At 69.3% G+C, this 19,647-nt stretch overlaps 3 protein-coding genes across 4 annotated transcripts; all 3 read left to right on the forward strand.

Moving 5' to 3' along the window:
• Positions 1-219: 219 nt before the first annotated feature.
• LOC311630205 (epididymal-specific lipocalin-12-like) lies at positions 220-13,383 on the forward strand (the record flags this gene model as incomplete). The annotated part of the gene is made up of 7 exons (XM_084899090.1): positions 220-880; positions 1,157-1,930; positions 8,404-8,540; positions 12,259-12,451; positions 12,569-12,623; positions 12,949-13,050; positions 13,355-13,383. Exons 2-7 carry the CDS (start codon positions 1,823-1,825, stop codon positions 13,381-13,383), a joined length of 624 nt encoding a protein of 207 aa, XP_084755216.1. The 5' UTR covers positions 220-880; positions 1,157-1,822.
• Positions 4,601-6,920, forward strand: LOC311629913 (complement component C8 gamma chain-like). Of its 2 annotated transcripts, XM_084898491.1 has the most exons (7): positions 4,601-5,016; positions 5,086-5,222; positions 5,337-5,407; positions 5,476-5,583; positions 5,919-6,020; positions 6,336-6,374; positions 6,542-6,920. In XM_084898491.1, the coding sequence occupies exons 1-7, from the start codon at positions 4,879-4,881 to the stop codon at positions 6,553-6,555; spliced, it is 609 nt and encodes a 202-aa protein (XP_084754617.1). In that variant the 5' UTR covers positions 4,601-4,878; the 3' UTR covers positions 6,556-6,920. The 2 variants fall into 2 exon arrangements, with proteins under 2 accessions (XP_084754617.1, XP_084754616.1); XM_084898490.1 differs by lacking the exons at positions 6,336-6,374; positions 6,542-6,920 and adding an exon at positions 6,103-6,181 and having other exon boundaries at positions 4,803-5,016; positions 5,919-6,072.
• A 4,876-nt stretch (positions 13,384-18,259) lies between the features above and the next one.
• Positions 18,260-19,476, forward strand: LOC311629916 (prostaglandin-H2 D-isomerase-like). The gene is made up of 3 exons (XM_084898499.1): positions 18,260-18,543; positions 19,047-19,198; positions 19,319-19,476. The coding sequence occupies exons 1-3, from the start codon at positions 18,436-18,438 to the stop codon at positions 19,401-19,403; spliced, it is 345 nt and encodes a 114-aa protein (XP_084754625.1). The 5' UTR covers positions 18,260-18,435; the 3' UTR covers positions 19,404-19,476.
• The last annotated feature ends 171 nt before the right edge of the window (positions 19,477-19,647 follow it).

Genomic DNA, 19,647 nt, shown 5'->3' on the forward strand with positions numbered 1-19,647 from the left:
AGCACCCGGGCCGGCCCAGGTGGCGTCGGTCCTCACTGGACCCCCAGCAGGCGGGGCACCCACCGGCCTGGGGCGCCCTCCCTCCTGGGTGCCCTCCCGCCTGGGGTGCCCTCCCTCCTGGGCTGCCCTCCCGCCTGGCCGGGCCCCGGGGCCACGGAGCTGGCCCTGCCCTCGGGATGCGGAGCCCTGCCCCTTTGAACAGGAGCAGCAGGTGCTGGGGAGAGAAAAGACGGTTTATTCAGGAGCCGGCAGCCACAGGCCATGCTCACAGCCGCCAGGGCACGGGGTTTGGCTTGGTTTGCTTTCTTACTGACTTTCAGAGAGAGGGGAAGGGACAGGGAGGGTGAGAGCAGAGCACGGATGGGACCCGCAGCCTTAGGCCAACACCCACCCACTGTGGGCACCGGCAGGCGGGCACGGAGCTCAGGAGGGGGAGGGGGAGCATAGGAATCTTAGGGGGGAGGGGTCTGTACACGGATCCACACGGCCCATTCCGACAGGACCTCAGACTGGTCCCGACTGGTGAGAGCCAGCCTGGTCCATCTGTCCTGGTTAAGGTTGAAGGTCAGCCCGTGCCCAAGGGCCCAGCCGGTGCCTTGTGAAGTCAGTCCCTGGGGTTCCCACGTGAAGGTGCTGCATGTCCCACCCGAGCCCGGCCTCCCAGCGCGCAAGAGCCGCAGGGGGCAGAGCCAGCAGCCCTGGGGGCAGTCTACGTGCTGCAGGACACTGCTCCAGTTGTGTCCTGCCACTCCCGGGTCTTCATGCTCTTTAGCCCTGGGAAGAGGGGGGGGTCTGGGGTGGCCTGGGGTGGCCTGGGGGTGGCCTGGGTAGCCTGGAGGTGACCTGGGGTGGTGTGGGGGTGGTGTGGGGGTGGTCTGGGGTGGTCTGGGGGGGCCAGGGGATGGCCTGGGGTGGCCTGCGGGTGATCTGGGGGTGGTCTGGGGGTGGCCTGGGGATGGCCTGGGGTGGTCTGGGGTGGTCTGGGGGAGGTTGGGGGTGGCCTGGGGGTGGTCTGGGTTTTGCCTGTGGGTGACCTGGGAGTGGCCTGGGGATGGCCTGGGGTGGTCTGGGGTGGTAAGGGGGTGGTCTGGGGTGGCCTGGGGGTGTTCTGTGGGTGGCCTAGGTGTGGTCTGGGGTGGTCTGGCGGTGGCCTGAGGGTGGTTTGGGGGTGGTCTGGGGGTGGCCTGGAGCTGTTTGAGGACAAGGCAGCTCCTTGCACCCCGGTGTCTGGGGCAGCAGGCGAGTGCCCGCCTCCCCCCAAGCCCTCCCCAGCACATGCCGCTCAGGGACATAGCGGCCTCATGTCTGCTCGGCCGCTGAGCTCAGCTCACAGGCCTCTTGGGGTGCACCCAGGCGGCCTCTTGGGGTCCCCCCTGCCCCGGGCCACAGGTCCCCCCACCCCCTTGTGCCCGTGAGACCGGAGGCAGTGCCAGAGCCCAGCACCTGTTACTGAGGGGTGGCAGCAGGGACCCCCACTCCACTGCCCAGCACACCCCATCCCAGGCGGCAGCGGCCGGCAGGCCAGGGACAGGCAGGGCTGCAGTTGAGTGCCCTGCCCCATCAGTCCCATGGCAGGTTCTGTCTCTGGAAAGGGCCCTGCCTACCCCCAGCCCCAGCCCCGGGGCAGGTTGCCTGTGGCATCGGAGCCTTTGCGGGGGAGCTGGGGGGGGGGTTGCAGCTTCAGGCGTGGTGGGGCCGGCCTTGGCTCCGGCGCAGGCCAAGCCGGGCCCTTAAATAGGGTCCCCCGGCTCTGCCCATCCTGCAACTCCCGCTCGGCCTCACTGCTGCTCCCGCCTCTGAATCCGACGTCGGCTCAGCCCCGATGGCCGCTCCGCGCTCCCTGTGGATGGCGTTGGTCCTGCTGGGGGCCCTGGGGGTCCTGCCGGCCCCGGCGCTGGCCTCCGAGCAGCCCGGCTTCCAGAAGGACCAGGTGGGGCCTCCGGCCGGTCCCCCGGGGAGGGCTCTGCGGAGGGAGGGGCTCTGCCTGGGCTGTCCCCCAGAGAGAGGACCGACCGGCCACGCTGCCCTTCCTCCAGCGGGGAAGCCCGTGTCCCCAGGCCTCACACGGGACCTGCAGACACGCCGGCCCCCTGCCCGCCTACCCTCCAAACAGTCACCCTCGGAGCTCGGGTGCTGGGGGAAGCAGGCCCGGAGCTGGGACACCCCCGGGCGGGAGACGCAGACAGGGCGGGACTGGGGGGCCGCAGACTCCTGTGGACCCGGCACTGGGTCCGCCCGCTGCCCTGTCCTTCCCGGGAGCGTCCAGTGTCGTGGACACCAGCGCCCAACCCCCAGCCCCCCCCAAACTGCCCAGTGCCCTGAGCTGCCGCTCCCCGAGGAGCTGGGCTGGGGGCGGACTGGCCACGGGACATGGAGGGCGGGGTGCCCACCGGGAGGCCCGTGGGCCCTGGCTGACGGGGTCCGTCCGCAGTTCCTGGGGCACTGGTTCTCCGTGGGCCTGGCCTCCAACACCAACTGGTTCCGGGAGAAGAAGGACCTCATGTCCATGTGCCTGGTCGTGGTGTCCCCGGCCGTGCGTGAGCAGGGGGAAGGCTTCCTCACCCTCACCACCAGCTTCCTCAGGTGGGGCTGGGGGGGCATCGGGGCTGAGGGCTCCCCCAGGGCCCGGCCTGCCTCCGTGGCTGGCTGCCGGCCGGGAACCCCACGCTTGACCCTGACGGTGCGCTGCCTGCAGGGAGGAGGGGTATGAGAAGATGAGCGTGCTGCTGTCGCCAACGGACAGCCCCGGCCACTACACCTACCCCAGCCCCTGTGAGTGACACCCACACCGGCGACCTGGAGCACTGCGGGTGACAGCACCCCAGCCCAGCAGGCTGAGGGCCTCCCCTCCGGGCTGGGGAGCCTGGCGTCTGGCTGGATCTGCCCCCAGCTGGGGGGTGGGGGGGACACCAGGACTCACCCTGGAGCCAGTGCTGCCGGCCCCGCCCTGCCCCGTGGGGTCTCCCCAGACCTCGTCGCTCCCCCTGCTGGACGGGCAGGCGACAGCACCCCATCCTGGGCTCCTCCCTCTCCGGGGCGATGGGTCTCCTTCCCCCTTTGAGCAGCAGGGCTGGTGGCTGCACCCTGACCCCCTCGTCTGAGCCTGCGTGCTGGCTGCCCCCGGGCTCCGGTTTGGGAACGGGTGGGTCGGGGCCCCCCTGGCTCCGACAGTGCCCAGGCTGTGCGGGCAGGAGGTAGGAGGGAGGGGGGAAAGTCAGCCGGAGGTTGGGGCAGGGTCCCCCATGTGGTCACTGTGGCTTGCAGTCGGGGGCAACACACAGGACGTGTGGGTGGAGGAGACGGCCAGCGAGTATGCACTGCTGTACTCTGCGTGGGACGCCGGCGAGAACACCTTCCAATTGGCCACGCTGTACAGTGCGTGCCCGCCTCCCCCTACCCCTCTGACGTCCCTGCCCTGCCGCCCTCCCCCGGCCCGTACCCACCCGCCCCGTACCCCCGCCCCGGACCCCTCGGGACCCCCTGCCCTGTACCCCCGCCCCGTACCTCCCCCCCATACCCTCCCCGGCCTCAGGCCCACCGGGAGGGGGGCACGCCCACGCGGGGAGGCAGATCTGAGGCCTCCTGTCCCCGTCCGCCCCGCCCAGGCCGCACTGAGACCCCGGAGGACGCTGTGAAGGACAAGTTCACCGCCTTCGCCGCAACCAAGGGCTTGGCCAAGGAGGACATCAAAATTCTGCCGAACACGGGTGAGGGGCCACGCGGGCGGGCAGCGGGCTGCAGCCGGTCAGAGCGGACAGTCTCCCCGCTCCCGGAGGCCAGACCACCCTGGGCAGCGGCATGGCCTACACAGGGGGCCCTGTCCTCCCCCAGGACCGTGGCCCACAGCCCCCCTCCATGCAGCACCCCCGGGGGGCCAGGCCCTGTCTGCCCAGACTCAGGGGTCTCCAGCAGGTGGGGGCGGGCACTGTGGGCACCGGGGCAGCAGCACATTGGGGCCCGAACGTGGGCGCCCCGAGGCTCAGGCCCTGGGCCCTGGGGATCAGGCCGCCTGTTTGCAGCGGGGGTTGGGGGAGGGCTGGGAGTGGTGGGGCTGGGGGAGGGATGAGGGGTGGGAGGGAAGGGGCGGGAGGGGCCCTGACCCAGGCACTGACCGCCGCCGTCCCTTGCCTCTTTCTCGGCAGGCCAGTGTATGGATGCTTAGCAGTAGGTGAGTGGGCTGTGGGCTGGCCTCAACCGCCATTCCACCCGCCATGCAAGGGGGTCCCTGGCCTGCAGGGGGCAGCCCAAGGGGGGGGGGCTCCCCTGGGGTCCAGCGAGGCAGGAGGGGCTGGGGCTGGGGCGGGATCTGGTGGGGAGGTCCCAGGAGACCTTGGGGCTTCCCCTCCCATGTAGCCTGGGCCACTGGGGGGGGTGCGGATCCTGGGATGGGTGCAGTGGGGTGCAGTGGGGTGCAGTGCGGCGGGGCAGTGGGGCGGGGCAGGGCGGGCAGCCTGCTCCAGCTCCTCCTGTTCTCAGGCAGGTGACGGGCCCTCAGGACCTGGCTGGCCGCCGTGTTTCTCCTCATTCATGTCTCTCCTCCTCTCTGAAATCAATAAAAACATTTTTAAAAATTAAGAGAGACCAGCCTACTTCCAGGAGCGGCGGGCGGGTTAACGGAGACAAATGTGCGCAGGAGCCGGTGGCGCCGTGGCCAGGCAGGTGCCCGGACTCTGCACCCGGCCCGGCGCCAGGCCTGGGGTGCGGGTCAGGGTCAGGTGAGGTCAGGTGTCCGGGCGGAGGCCGGACTCGGAGGGAAGCTGGGGGTGGGACCCTGGCTGGGCTTGGGGATCCGGCGTGACTTCCTGGGCAGCACCGGGCAGTGGACTCCGACCCAGGCCGGCCTCATCCTGCCCCGGCGCCGCTCAGACCGCCGCCGCCATGCTGCCGCCCGGGGCTGCGCTCCTCTGGGCTCTGGTCCTGGCTGCTGGCTCCCCGGGTCTGGGGGCGCAGAGACCCCCCCAGCGCCCGTCCCCCATCAGCGCCGTCCAGCCCAAGGCCGGCTTCGACGCTCAGCAGGTAGCTGGCCGGCTCTGAGGGGAGGGCCAGGCCTGACAGCGCTCCCTCGGCCCTCACCCGCCGCCTCAGTTTGCAGGGACCTGGTTCCTCGCGGCCATGGCGTCCTCCTGCCGCTTCCTGCAGGAGCAGGGCCACCGGGCGGAGGCCACCGCAGTGAAGGTGGCGCCCCAGGGGGCAGCCACGGCTGTGAACACCTTCCAGAAGCTGTGAGTCCTGCACGGCCTGTCCCGACCACCTTGTCCCAGCCCGGGGGGCCTCCCCGCTGCCCACACGGGCCGCCCAGGGTGGGTGCCCGAGCCACTGCCCTCGCGCCCCCCCAGGGACGGCATCTGCTGGCAGATACGGCAGCTCTACAGGGACACCAAGCTCCCGGGCCGCTTCCTGCTCCCAGGTGAGCCAGGCGGCAGGAGGGGGGCAGGGCTGGGGGGGCGGGGGCTGACACCGCCGGTCTCTGCCCAGCTCGAGGCGCCCGGGGGGACGTGCAGGTGGTCGTGGGGGAGACGGACTACCGGGCCTTCGCCATCCTGTACCTGGAGCGGGCGCGCCGGCTCTCGGTGAAGCTGTACGGTGCGTGTCCACCGGGAGCCGGGCCGGTCCAGAGGGCACACAGGCCCTCCGCTCCCTCCTCCCTCCTCCTCTCCTTCCCCCTCTCCCCTCCTTCCCCCTGCCCTCCTGACCCTCGCCTGCCAATCGGGGGACCAGGGACGCGCCCCTGCAGATAGGCCCGGGTGTGGGACAGGAGGCGGGGGAAGGGGGGGGAGGGGGGGAGGGGGGGAGGGGGGGAAGGGGCGGGGGCAGACCCGGCGGGGCGGGGTGCGGGCACGCAGACCCTGTTCCCAGAGCGCCCTGCACCCCCCGCCCCCCCCCGGCCCGCGTGTGCCCCAGGAGCCTCTGTCCCACAGTCCGCACGTTCCCCGTGGACGACTCGGTGGTGAGCGCGTTTGAGCAGAGCGTCCAGGGGGCCGGCCTGACCGAGGACCACATCCTGTACTTCCCCCAGTACGGTGAGTGCACCCCCTTCCCCGGCCCGGCGGCTGTCCGCCCGCCCTCCGCGGGCCCGGCCACACTGACCCCGGCCACACTGACCCCGGCCACACTGACCCCGGCCTGGCCATACTCACCACGGCCACACTCACTCCGTCCACACTGACCCCGGCCACACTGACCCCGACCACACTGACCCCAACCACACTGACCCCCGTCTGGCCACACTGACCCCGGCCACACTGACCCAGGCCCCGGCAGCACTGACCCCGGCCACACTGACCCCTGTCCAGCCACACTGACACCAACCACACTGACCCCGGCTTGGCCCTCAGGTTTCTGTGAGGCCGCTGACCAGTTCCACGTCCTGGACGGTGAGTGGGCGGTGGCCCTGATGGGCAGAGGGCGGAGGGCGGAGGGCGGAGGGCAGAGGGCGGCGGCCCACTGGGCGGAGGGCGGAGGGCGGAGGGACGAGGGCAGAGGGCAGAGGGCCGAGGGCAGATGTCTCTCTGGCTGAGTCTCCGGGTCGGTCTCTGTACAGAGGTCAAGAGGTGAGGCCACCTGGCCCCTGGGAGAGAGGCAGGAAGGACCCGCCGCTGAGGCCTGCACCCCCTGCCGGAGGCTGCCCGCACCCGCACCCGCACCCTGGGCTCTGCCCCATTAAACGCCACCTTCTCAGCCCACTCCTTCCTTTCGTGCTGGCTCCGCCCGGCCGGCGTGAGGTCACCTCGGGTCACCCAGGCCTTCGCGGGGGCGTGTGACCTCCCCGGGGTCCGGACCCCCAGAAGCCAGTGCAGGAGGCAGCCACCCCAGGATCCTCTCCCACCACAGATGTCTCTCCACCTCCTCTGGCCTTCCCCTCCCCCTCCTTCCATGTCCCTTCGGCTCTGAAATCAATAAAAACGTGTTTTTTAAAAGTGCTTCCCACAGAAGCTGGTTTGGCTCAGTGGTAGAGCATCGGTCTGCGGACTGAAGGGTCCCGGGTTCGATTCTGGTCAAGGGCATGTACATTGGTTGTAGGCACATCCTTGGTAGGGCGTGTGCAGGAGGCAGCTGGTCGATGTTTCTCTCTCATTGACGTTTCTAGCTCTCTATCCCTCTCCCTTTCTCTCTGTAAAAAATCAATAAAATATACTTTTTGTAAAAAAAGAAATTAAAAAATAAAAGTGCTTCCTGAGGTCCAATCAGACGCGGAGGCGAACTGGGGTGTCTGCCCGGAGACAACCCGCGAGGAGAGAGGTTCCCAAACACATGACTGTCCCCCCAAGTCCCGGGGGACCCCCTTTTCCACTCTTCCCCTCCTCCACAAGGCCTGGGGTCCCCCCTGGGCCACCAGCCCCTCAGCCTCGCGGGGGCGCCTCCCAGGCGGCCTCATCCACATTGGCCTGGACAGAGATGGGGGTGCAGTCCGCAGCGAGTCAGGACGGGGACAGCGGGCCCGGCACAGGGACCCCGCCTCCCTGCCGGCTGGTAACCAGGGCCCCGGGGAGGCGCCCAGCCCCCTCCCCGCGGGTTAGGAAAGTGAACGTGTGTCCCTGTCAGTGACCCGCTCACAGCTACTGCTGCCACCTGTGCCACCCCCCGGCCTTGCCACACACTCTGGGTGGGACTGCGGGCGGCGGGCAGGGCACCGAGTCCCTGTGGCAGGAACACGGTGGCTCTGCCCACTGGCACTGGGAGGCCTGGCCCTGGCCCGGTGCGTTCCGTCCTCTGCCCGGGCACAGGCTGGCGCTCAGAAGGGGGTCAGAGCCGGGGGGACCGGGCGGGGTGGGGACAGTGTCAGCAATGAGAAGGCGAGAACCAGAGACCTGGGAGACACCTCCCCTCCCTGCGCCCTCCTTCCCCTACAGCGCCCCCATCTTCAGTGGGCAGATCTGAGGGGGCCCGCCCCAGCCCCCCGGCCCTACACCCACTCCCTGCTGCCTGGCCTGGGGGAGGCACCTGGGGGCCGAGCGTAGGCCTGTCGGAGGCACTGAGTCGGCAGTGCCGGGGCCCCGTCTCCCGGTGGCCGGATGGGACCTCCGTGGGCCCTGTGGGTGCTGCTCGCGAGGCTAGACGGCCTGGCGGGAGTGACCCCGCCGTCCAACGGGCCGACCACCGTCCAGACCAAGCAGGCCTTCCGGGTGAACAAGGTGGGAGGGTGGGGGCAGCGGGTGAGAGGCAGGGAGAGGCAGGCCTGCAGAGATGGGGACGGGCTCTCAGACCCCGCCCCTGCCCCTGCCCCGGGGAGACCCCTGAGCCCCACCGGAGCCGGCACCCGGGCTGCAGCCCTCACGGCCCCTGCGAAGGGGACACCACGTCCCTCAGAGAGGCAGCGGCCGGCCAGGGCCCTGCTCTGCCAGCCCCTGGGGCCCCCGCTCCGGGGGGCTCGGCCTCGGGCCCGGCCCAGCCCGGCTCCTTTAGTTCCAGGGGGAGTGGTTCGTGCTGGGCCTGGCGGGCAGCACCCACAGCAAGGCGGACCGGTGCCTGCTGAGCCCGTTCACAGCGACGTTCACGCAAAATAACAAGAAGCAGCTCGAGGTGACCTATGCCATGTTCCAGTGAGTGGGGGTCCCGGCCTGCGCCCCGATGCCAAGGCCCCGGCTCAGGTTCCCCCAGGCCTCCTGATGCCGGGGCAGCACCGGCTGTGGTGACCTAACCCTGCCCTGGGGGCTACGCCGAAAGGGGAGGGGGAGCATTCGCCAAAACAGACTAAGCCGAGGACCATGGGCTTCAGGCTCGGCTGGATCCAGCAGCCCAGACGGTGCGAGCAGGGCCTTGTCCCCCGCCTTTCCTCTGCCCCCTCCCCTCTGCCCCCTCCACACTCAGCTCTGTCTGCTCTAGACCCCATGCAGCCAGGTCCTCACCTCCCAGGACAAGACGGTGGCAAATCCCCACCCTCAGGGTCCCAGGCCCAGGAGAGGGCGCACCCAGGCCAGCGAGGCCCTGAGTGCCACTTGGTCTTTTTTTTTTTTTTTTTTTTTTTTAATTGATTTCAAAGTCAAAGGGAGAGGGAGAGAGAAACGTCAATGATGCCCTGTAAAAAGTCAATAAAATATATTATTTATTAAAAAAGAAATTAAAAAATAATTAAAAATAAAAGTGCTTCCCAAGGTCCAATCAGACGCGGAGGCGAACAGCACTAGCTGTGGGCGGTCACTGACAGGGACACACGTTCACTTTCCTAACCCGCGGGGAGGGAGCTGGGTGCCGCCCCGGGGCCCTGGTTACCAGCCGGCAGGGAGGCGGGGTCCTGTGCGGGGCCCGCTGTCCCCGTCCTGACTCGCTGCGGATGGCACCCCCATCTCTGTTCAGGCCAATGTGGATGAGGCCGTCTGGGAGGCTAAGGGGCTGGTGGCCTAGGGGGGACCCCAGGCCTTGGGGGGACGGGGAAGAGGGGGTCCACTGGGACTTGGGGGGACAGTCATGTGGTTGGGAACCTCTCTCCTCGTGGGTTGTCTCCGGGCAGACACCGCTGACCAGGAGCAGAGCGCGTGCCAGGGAGGGGGACCGTCAGCGGGCTCGGTCCTCCGTCCTGGGCCTGAGCCTACACAGAGGGGCCAGGGGCCGGGGGCCGGGCTCTCTGAGGGGCCTGGCTGGGGCTCCAGCTCAGAACAGGCTGAGTGTGAACAGAGAAAGCAGGTGGCCAGAGACAGGTGGGCCCTGTGGGCGAGCAGGTGGTCCCGGATAGTGGGGGATGGTGGGGGTGCAGGTGGCCCCGGATGGGGTTCTGAGGTCAGGGACAGGGTCTTCTCAGCTGGTGCGGAGTCCAGCACCCACAGGACCGCAGCCGACAGATCTCCCTCTGGGGGGGCTGTGCGGGAGGGGCCTGCAGGCTCAGAGCCACCTGTGCCACCCGCTCCGGACTGGCCACACACTCTGGGTGGGGCTGTGGGCGGCGGGTGCGGGCGGCGGGCAGGACACCAGGTCCCTGTGGCAGGAACACGGTGGCTCTGGCCCCCTGGCACTGGGAGGCCTGGCCCTGGCCCGGTGTGTTCCGTCCTCTGCCCGGGCACAGGCTGGCGCTCAGAAGGGGGTCAGAGCCGGGGGGACCGGGCGGGGTGGGGACAGTGTCAGCAATGAGAAGGCGAGAACCAGAGACCTGGGAGACACCTCCCCTCCCTGCGCCCTCCTTCCCCTACAGCCCCCCCATCTTCAGTGGGCAGATCTGAGGGGGCCCGCCCCAGCCCCCCGGCCCTGCCCCCACTCCCTGCTGCCCGGCCTGGGGTGGCACCCAGGGGCCCCGGGGCAGGCCTGTTGGAGGCACTGAGTCGGCAGTGCCGGGGCCCCGTCTCCCGGTGGCCGGATGGACCTCCGTGGGCCCTGTGGGTGCTGCTCACGCGGCTGGACGCCCTGGCGGGAGTGACCCCGCCGTCCAACGGGCCGACCACCGTCCAGACCAAGCAGGCCTTCCGGGTGGACAAGGTGGGAGGGCGGGGGCAGCGGGTGAGAGGCAGGGAGAGGCAGGCCTGCAGAGATGGGGACCGGCTCTCAGACCCCGCCCCTGCCCTGGCCCCAGGGAGACCCCTGAGCTCCACCAGAGTTGGCACCCGGGCTGTAGCCCTCACGGCCCCTGTGAGGCGACACCGCATCCCTCAGAGAGGCAGCGGCCGGCCAGGGCCCTGCTCTGCCAGCCCCTGGGGCCCCCGCTCCAGGTGACTCGGCCTCCGGGTCCGGCCTGCTGGGGCTCGGCCTGCGGGGGCTCGGCCTGCGGGGGCCCGGCCTGGGGGGGCCCCCCCTGTGGGGACCCGGCATGCGGGGACCCGGCCTTCGGGGGCCAGGCCTGCGGGGGCTCGGCCTGCTGGGGCTCGGCCTGCGGGGGCTCGGCCTCGGGCCCGGCCCAGCCCGGCTCCCTTAGTTCCAGGAGAAGTGGTTCTTGCTGGGCCTGGCGGGCAGCACCCACAGCAAGGCGGACCGGCGCCTGCTGAGCCCGTTCACAGCCACGTTCACGCAAAATAACAAGAAGCAGCTCGAGATGACCTATGCCATGTTCCGGTGAGTGGGGGTCCCGGCCTGCGCCCCGAAGCCAAGGCCCCGGCTCAGGTCCCCCCAGGCCTCCTGAGGCCGGGGCAGCACCAGCTGCCCTGACCTAACCCTGCCCTGGGGGGTACACTGAAAGGGGAGGGGGAGCCTTCGCCAGAACAAACTCAGCCGAGGGCTATGGGCTTCAGGCTCGGCTGGATCCAGCAGCCCAGACGGTGTGAGCAGGGCCTTGTCCCCCACCTTCCCTCTGTCACCTCCCGTGTGCCCCCTCCCCTCTCAGCTCTGTCTCCTAGACCCCATGCAGCCAGGTCCTCACCTCCCAGGACAAGATGGTGGCTGAGCCCACCCTCAGGGTCCCAGTCCCAGGCCCAGGAGAGGGCGCACCCAGGCCTTGAGAGCCGCTTGGTCTTTTTAAAAAAAAAATGATTTCAAAGTCAAAGGGAGAGGGAGAGAGAAACGTCAATGATGACCTGGCTGGTCTGGCTCAGTGGATAGAGCGTCAGCCTACGAACTGAGGGGTCCTGGGTTCAGTCCGCTCAAGGGCATTGCCAGGGTTGTGGGCTCCTTCTTTCTCCCTCTCCTTTTCTCTTTGAACTTAATAAAAATATAGTTTTTTAATAATCGGTGATGAGCCGAAACCGGTTCGGTTCAATGGATAGAGTGGCGGCCTGCAGACTGAAGGATCCCGGGGTCGATTCCGGTCAAGGGCATATACCTTGGGTGTACGTACATCCCCAGTAGGGGTTTACAAGAGGCAGCTGATCGATGGTTCTCTCTCATCGATGTTTCTAACTCTCTATCCCTCTCCCTTCCTCTCTGTAAAAAAATTAATAAAATATATATATTTTTCAAAATCAGTGATGAGATAGAATCATTGATCGGCTGCCTCCTGCACACTCCCCACTGGAGATCGAGCCTGCAACCTGGACACGTGCCCTTGGCTGGAATCAAACGCAGGACGCCTCAGTCCGCAGGCTGATGCTCTACCCACTGAGCCAGACCAGCCAGGGCTGATGGGTCTTCCTGAGTCATGTGCCCACTTCTCCCGGGCCCCCCAGAGGCTCTGTGGTCACTGCACCCCCATCTGAGCCCTCAGGCGTGCTCGGCGGCCGAGGGAGGGGGGGCAGAGGCCGCCAGGAGGCAGAGCTCAGCCTGGCCGCTCGGGGGGCAGGTGGCCTGAGGGGCACAGGTGGCCAGGGCCCTAGGGGGCAGCGAGCCCCGGCCTGCGGGCCTGCTCACCCTCCCCCCATTCTCCTGGGAGGCCGGGTTCCGGAACCTTCCCCTCTGCCTCCCCAGGGGCCAGCGCTGTGTCACCTGGTCGTACGTGCTGATTCCCACGGCCCGGCCGGACGCGTTCTCCGTGGAGAACCGCGGGGGTGAGCGGCGAGCGGGGCGGGGGCGGGGCGCTGGCCGGAGGCCCCCTGACCGCTGTGCCCCCCAGAGCTCGGGACGGACACGGAGGACGTGTGGGTGCAGGACACGGACTACAGCACCTTCGTCCTCATGAGCTCCCGCCGGCAGTCGGCCCGCCGGGCCATCGTGAGGGTCCACCTGCTGTGTGAGCCCCCTTGAGTGTTACCCCCAGCGGGTGTGACCCCTCCCCGAGCTGGTGGGAGCCCCTAGCGAGTGTGACCCCCCCAGCGAGTGTGACCCCCCAGTGGGTGTGAGCCCCCCAGCGAGTGTGACCCCCAGCGAGTGTGACCCCTCCCCCAGAGAGTGTGACCCCCAGAGAGTGTGAGCCCTCCCGTGCTCCAGCCCCTCAGCGGCCGGTGGGGCTGGTAGGGCGGCCGGGGGGGCGGGGTGTGTGTGGCGGTTGTAGGGGGCCCGGGTGAAGGGGGCGGGGGTGTAGGGGACAGAGGATGTAGGGGGCGGGGGGTGTAAAGGGCAGTGGCAGGTGCTGGGCCGGGGCCACCCCAGCGGGGAGGGGACGGGTGTCCACCCTCGGGCCACCCTAGGGCTGAGGTCGTGCTGTGTCCTGGGCTCCAGTCCGACTGTGGGCTATTCAGACGGAGACGCTGGGAAAGTTCCTGTGTCTCCTCAAGGCCCAGGGCCTGTCCGAGGCCAACATCGTCTTCCCGGATTTTCCAGGTAGCACCGAGCCCTGCTCTCCCCCAGGTCCCTGCACCCCCTGGACCCCCCCAGGGCCTGCTCCCCCCTGGACCCTGCTCCCCTGGACCCTGCTTCACCCCGACCTCTGCACCCCCCTCTGCTACCCCCGGGTCCTGCTCCCCCCGGGCCCTGCTCCCCTCTGCACGCCCACTGCCTCTGGACTCCTGGTCTGCACTGAGTCGGGAGGCAAAGGGGGCTCCCAAAGAACAGGCTGGTGGGGGCAGCGTCCGGGCACCCCCTCAGCCCACCCCCTGCTCCCCTTCCTGAGCGGTGTCCCCCTCAGACTGGGCGCCCTATCGGACCGCCTGCTGAGGACAACGCGGCCGGCCCCCGCCACCGCCTCCCATGGCGACCCGGTCAGAGGTCACGTGGGCCCCGCCCCCGCGGAGGGAGGGTCAGTGAGGGCAGGAGCCCTGGGGGGGCAGGGGCATCGGGGTGAGTGTCTGCCCCACGCCCTCTCTGACAGCGGCCCCGTCCCCTCCTTTAGAATTCACCTTCATTACACCATCTTCTCTTCATTAGCCTGTGGCCTTACTCATTGTTACCCTTTTTAATTGTTTTAATTGGTTTCAGAGAGAAGAAGGGGGAGGAGGGAGAGAGGAACATCCATGATGAGAGAGAATCAATGGCCAGCTGCCTCCTGCCCGCCCCCCACGGGGATGGAGCCTGGGCCGGGCCTGGGGGGACGGAGCGGTGACCCCTGGCTCCTGGGCAATGCTCAGCCGCCGCCCGGCGGGCCTCCGGTAACCGTTTCACCGGGTGTGTGCACAACTCCGGGCGTCGTGTGTCCACTGCGGTGTGTGTGCCCGCTCTCTGGAACTTTCTCTGTGCCCACCCCGACTCGTCCCGGGACACCCCCCACCTCCCGGGCCTGGTCCAGGGGCGCCTGGCCCCCCCCCCCGGGTCTGACTCCCCCGGGGACCCCTCTGCGTGGCCCCACAGCGGTCCTGTGTCTGCTCAGCCCCGTCCCCGCCCCCACCCCCCCATGTGGCCGCACAGTGTCCCAGGGGAGGGCTGGTGTCCGCCCGTCCGGTCTCCGTCGGCGGACATGGCTGCTCCCACGCGGCCGAGCGTGGGCCAGGTCTCCGCGGCCCTGCCTGCTCGCGGCCGTGGCGCGAGGGGGGCCCATCCCGGGTCCCTGGGTGACCATGGCCTTGGGATTCTGGGTAACGGCTGTTCTCTGGAGACACGTGGGGTCGCCCCGTCCGGTCCCTCCTGGTCCCCCACCGCGGCTCCTGCCCCACCCCTCCCTCCGGCAGAGCTGCTGCGACGAGCCCCGGGTTTGTTTCTGAGAAAAGCTGGGTCGTGTCCACTCTGGAATGTGGCTCAGCTGCAGGGAGCTGGGTGGCCGCCCTCGGAGGTGGGAGCAGGTACCTGTGCAAACACCCGAGCGATCCCGCCGAGGCCCCCCCTGACCCCGCCCAGCTGCTCGGGTCAGATTCCTGTCCCCACGGGGAGCATGGCCTCATGGGGACCCCCCCTTCGCCGGGAGGTCAGGAGACAGCTGGGCCTGCTCGCCTACCCCTCACCTCGGGCCTGCAGCGGGAGGGGGGCTGGAAAAGGCAGCTGTGTCCAGGTGGCCTCTGCCTCCTGCTGGTCACTGGGCAGAGCGGCCAGGGCGCCTGGGGGCCCAGAGCAGGTTCCCAGGGGCCCAGCTGGGACAAGCCCCCCATGCCCATGTCCAGGCCTCTCAGAGCCGGCGGGAGGCTGAGGGAGGGCAGACCGGGAGGGTGAGGGCCTCCCCACCCCAGTGACTGTCCCGGCCCCAGCATGCCCGGAGGCCAGGCTGCTCCTACTCTGTCCCCGCCGGCGCCCGCCGCCCATGACTGGAGAGGTGCAGCGTGCGCTGGGTCCTCCCCCACCCAGCCTTTGACCACCTGCAGGGACGGGAACCGGGAGTGGGCGCCAGGAGGGCTCGGCGAGGGGTCTGAGCTCTGGCCGCCGGGGACCAGCCTGAGTCCAGAGCAGCCTGGGTGCCTGCAGGAGCTCAGGGACCTGCCCTCCTCCTCCATCCTGGGGCCAGAGCTAGTTTCCTGGGCTGATGGGGGACAAGGCAACATCGTCCACTGTTCATGCTCGTGCACACACACACACACACACACAGACACAGACACGCACACAAAGAAGTGCACACACAGAGACATGAACACACACAGAGACACAGAGACGTGCACACACACACACAGACACGCACAGAGAGACGTGCACACACAGACATGCACGTGCACACATGCACACATGTTGGACACAGAGACACGCACACACATTGCACACACAGGCACACGTTTCACACGTTTCACACAGAGGCATGCACACACATGTATATACGCGTGTGCACATAGACATGCACACAGAGAGACACGTACACAAATTTGCACAAAAAGACAGCACAGTAGTTGCACACACATAGACACGCACACACTTGCATGCATACGCACTCATGTAAGTGCACACACATGTGCATGCAGGCGCCCGCCACGCCGCCTCTCGGGGGGGGACACAGTGTCTCTTTGTGAGTCTGGGAGCTCCCACTGGCGGAGGAATGCCTGGCAGGAGGACGCATCTTCTCCGGTTCCCGGATTAGTGGGTGCGGACTTCCACCGCCTCCTCGGCCGGACTCAGCCCTGGGCAGCAGGTGACCCTGAGCCGCTGCACCCTCAGCTCGGTCCCGGCAGCCCCGGGCTGGCCAAGGTGCCCGCGGCCCCCGGGGCAGGCGGGGGTGTGGGGGAGGCAGACGCCACTGCGGACACGACGGGCCTGTCTCTGGTCCCCACCACACCTGCCTCCACCGGCATCTCAGGGGCTTGGGGTCCCGGGGGCCGCCCGGTGCGTCTCCAGGCCCAGGAGGCCGTGCGGCGCCCACAGCTCCCTGGGCCCTCCACCGGAGCCCTCCCCAGGCGGGGCGGAGGGGGTCCCCGCGCCCGAGGCCCTCCCAGCGCCATCTGGGGTGACCAGTCTGTGCCAGCTCACGGCGGTGGCTGAGCCTGCTGGGGTTCAGGACAGAGGGGGCAGCCCGGCGTGACCGGGCGTGACCGGGCGTGGTCTGGGCTCGGCGTGGGGGGGTGAGCTCGCCTACGTCCCCCTCTAGGTTTTACAGATAAAGCTGCTCGGAGCCCTGATCCCGGTCGACCTGCTTATTTCTGGGGAGCGGGAGGGCACACGTGAAGCAGGGACCCCCCAACATTTCCCCATCTGGGGGCGGAGCAAGACAGCCCCGGCCCTCAGCTCCTTGCCTGACACCCCACACATCCAGCCAGGAGCCCGCCCAGATCCCGGCCCCACCCTGCCTGATGCCCAGGCTCGGGGAGCTGAGGGGCAGCCGTGGCAGCTGATGGAGCCCGGCTGGGGGGCCAGGCCTGGGGGCGGGGTGAGCCCCTGGGCAGTGAGCCCCTGCTGCTGCCCCCCGCCTCCCATCCTCAATCCTCGCCAAACCTCCCTCCCCAGGGCCAGGCCACGTCCAGGCACAGCCGTCCCCGGGGCCTGGCCCCGTCTGTGCCCACACCCTCCCCCAGCGGGCACACACTGGGTGCCCGGAGGAGCCGGCACTGGGCGACCACGGGGTGGGCGGCGGCATCTGGAGCACCCGGGCCGGCCCAGGTGGCCTCAGTCCTCACTGGACCCTCAGTGGGCGGGGCACCCTCCCGCCTGGGAGCCCTCCCGCCTGGGCACCCTCCTGCCAGGGGTGCCGTCCCTCCTGGACGCCCTCCCTCCTGGGCGGCCCTCCCGCCTGGGGTGCCCTCCTGCCTGGGCACCCTCCCGCCAGGGGCGCCCTCCCTCCTGGGCGGCCCTCCCGCCTGGGGTGCCCTCCCACCTGGGGCGCCCTCCCACCTGGGCACCCTCCCGCCTGGGCTGCCCTCCTGCCTGGGCTGCCCTCCCGCCTGGCCGGGCCCCGGGGCCATGGAGCTGGCCCTGCCCTCGGGATGCGGAGCCCCGGGGGCTCCCTGCCCCTTTGAACAGGAGCAGCAGGTGCTGGGGAGAGAAAAGACGGTTTATTCAGGAGCCGGCAGTCACAGGCCATGCTCACAGCTGCCAGGGCACGGGGTTTGGCTTGGTTTGCTTTCTTACTGACTTTTCAGAGAGAGGGGAAGGGACAGGGAGGGTGAGAGCAGAGCACGGATGGGACCCGCAGCCTTAGGCCAACACCCACTCACTGTGGGCACCGACAGGGCGGGCACAGAGCTCAGGAGGGGGAGGGGAAGCAGAGGAACCGGGGGGGGTCTGTACACGGATCCACACGGCCCATTCCGACAGGACCTCAGACTGGTCCCGACTGGTGAGAGCCAGCCTGGTCCATCTGTCCTGGTTAAGGTTGAAGGTCAGTCCGTGTCCGGAGCTGCTGTGCCCGAGGGCCGAGCCGGTGCCTTGTGAAGTCAGTCCCTGGGGTTCCCACATGCTGTGTGCCCCACTTGAGCCCGGCCTCCCAGCGCGCAAGAGCCGCAGGGGACAGAGCCAGGGCCCTGGGGCCGGCTGAGGGCTGCGGGATGCTGCTCCATTTGTGTCCTGCCCCTCCCGGGTCTGGCTGTTCTCCAGCCCCGGGAAGAGGGGGGGATCTGGGGTGGCCTGGGGGTGGTCTTGGGTGGTTTGGGGTTGGTCTGGGGGTGGTCTGGGGGTGGTTTGGGGTGGTCTGGGGGTGGCCTAGGGGTAGCCTGGAGTGGCCTGGGGGTGGTCTGGGGGTGGCCTGGGGGTGGTCTGTGGGTGGCCTAAGGTGGTCTAGGGGTGGCCTGGGTTGGTCTGGGAGTGGCCCAGGCTGTTTGAGGACGAGGCAGCTCCTTGCACCCCGGTGTCTGTGGCAGCAGGCGAGCGGCCCCCTCCCCTCCAGCCCTCCCCAGCACATGCCGCTCAGGGACATGGCGGCCTCATGTCTGCTCGGCCGCTGAGCTCAGCTCACAGGCCTCTTAGGTGCCCGCAGGCGGCCTCTTGGGGTTCCTCCTGCCCCGGGCCGCAGGTCCCCCCGCCCCCTTGTGCCTGTGAGACCGGAGGCAGTGCCAGGGCCCAGCACCTGTTTCTGGGGGGTGGCAGAAGGGACCAGCACACCTCATCTCAAGCAGCAGCGGCCGGCAGGCCAGGGACAGGCAGGGCTGCGGTTGAGTGCCCTGCCCCATCAGCCCCAGGGCAGGTTCTGTCTCTGAAAAGGGCCCTGCCCGCCCCCAGCCCAAGCCCCGGGGCAGGTTGCCTGAGGGATGGGAACCTTTGCGGGGGGAGCTGGGGAGGGGGCAGCTGCGTCACGCGCGGCGGGGCCGGCCTTGGCTCCGGCGCAGGCCAAGCCGGGCCCTTAAATAGGGTCCCCCGGCTCTGCCCATCCTGCAAATCCCGCTCGGCCTCACTGCTGCTCCTGCCTCCGAATCCGACGCCAGCTCAGCCCCGATGGCTGCTCCGCGCTCCCTGTGGATGGCGCTGGTCCTGCTGGGGGCCCTGGGGGTCCTGCCGGTCCCGGCCCGGGCCTCCGTGCAGCCCGGCTTCCAGCAGGAACAGGTGGGGCCCCCGGCCGGTCCCCCGGGGAGGGCTCTGTGGAGGGAGGGGCTCTGCCTGGGCTGTCCCCCAGAGAGAGGACTGACCGGCCACGCTGCCCTTCCTCCAGCGGGGAAGCCCGTGTCCACAGGCCTCACACGGTACCTGCAGACACGCCGGCCCCCTGCCTGCCTACCCTCCAAACAGTCACCCTCGGAGCTCGGGTGCTGGGGGAAGCAGGCCCGGAGCTAGGACACCCCCGGGCGGGAGACGCAGACAGGGCGGGACTGGGGGGCCACAGACTCCCGTGGACCCGGCGCTGGGTCCGCCCACCGCCCTGTCCTTCCTTGGAGCGTCCAGTGTAGTGGACACCAGCGGCCAACCCCCAGCCCCCCCCAAACTGCCCAGTGCCCTGAGCTGCTGCTCCTCGAGGAGCTGGGCTGGGGGCGGACTGGCCACGGGACATGGAGGGCGGGGTGCCCACCAGGTGGCCCGGGGGGCCCTGGCTGACGGGGGTCCGTCCGCAGTTCCTGGGGCGCTGGTTCGCCGTGGGCTTGGCCTCCAACGCCAGCTGGTTCCTGGAGAAGAAGGACGCCCAGTCCATGTGTCTGATCGTGATTGCCCCTGCCGCGCCCGAGCAAGGGGAAGGAGTCCTCAACCTCACCACCGGCTTCCCCAGGTGAGGCCCGGGGGGCGGGGGGGCATCGGGGTTAAGGGCTCCCCCAGGTCCTGGCCTGCCCCCGTGGCTGGCTGCAGGCCGGGATCACCACGCTTGACCCTGACAGTGCCCTGCCTGCAGGGAGGAGGGGTATGAGACGCGGAGCATGCTGCTGTCGCCAACGGACACCCCCGGCCACTACACCTACACCGGCCCCTGTGAGTGACACCCACGCCAGAGGCCTGGACGCACTGCGGGTGACAGCACCCCAGCCCAGCAGGCTGAGGGCCTCCCCTCCGGGCTGGGGAGCCCGGCGTCTGGCTGGATCTGCCCCCAGCTGCGGGGGGGAGGGGGGGGAGATGGGGGAGGGGGACACCAGGACCCATCCTGGAGCCAGTGCTGCCGGCCCCGCCCTGCCCCGTGGGGTCTCCCCAGACCTCGTCGCTCCCCCTGCTGGACGGGCAGGCGAC

The sequence above is a fragment of the Pipistrellus hanaki genome (genome assembly GCF_964339955.1).
Source record: "Pipistrellus hanaki genome assembly, chromosome: 11".
NCBI classification, from domain to species: Eukaryota; Metazoa; Chordata; class Mammalia; order Chiroptera; family Vespertilionidae; genus Pipistrellus; species Pipistrellus hanaki.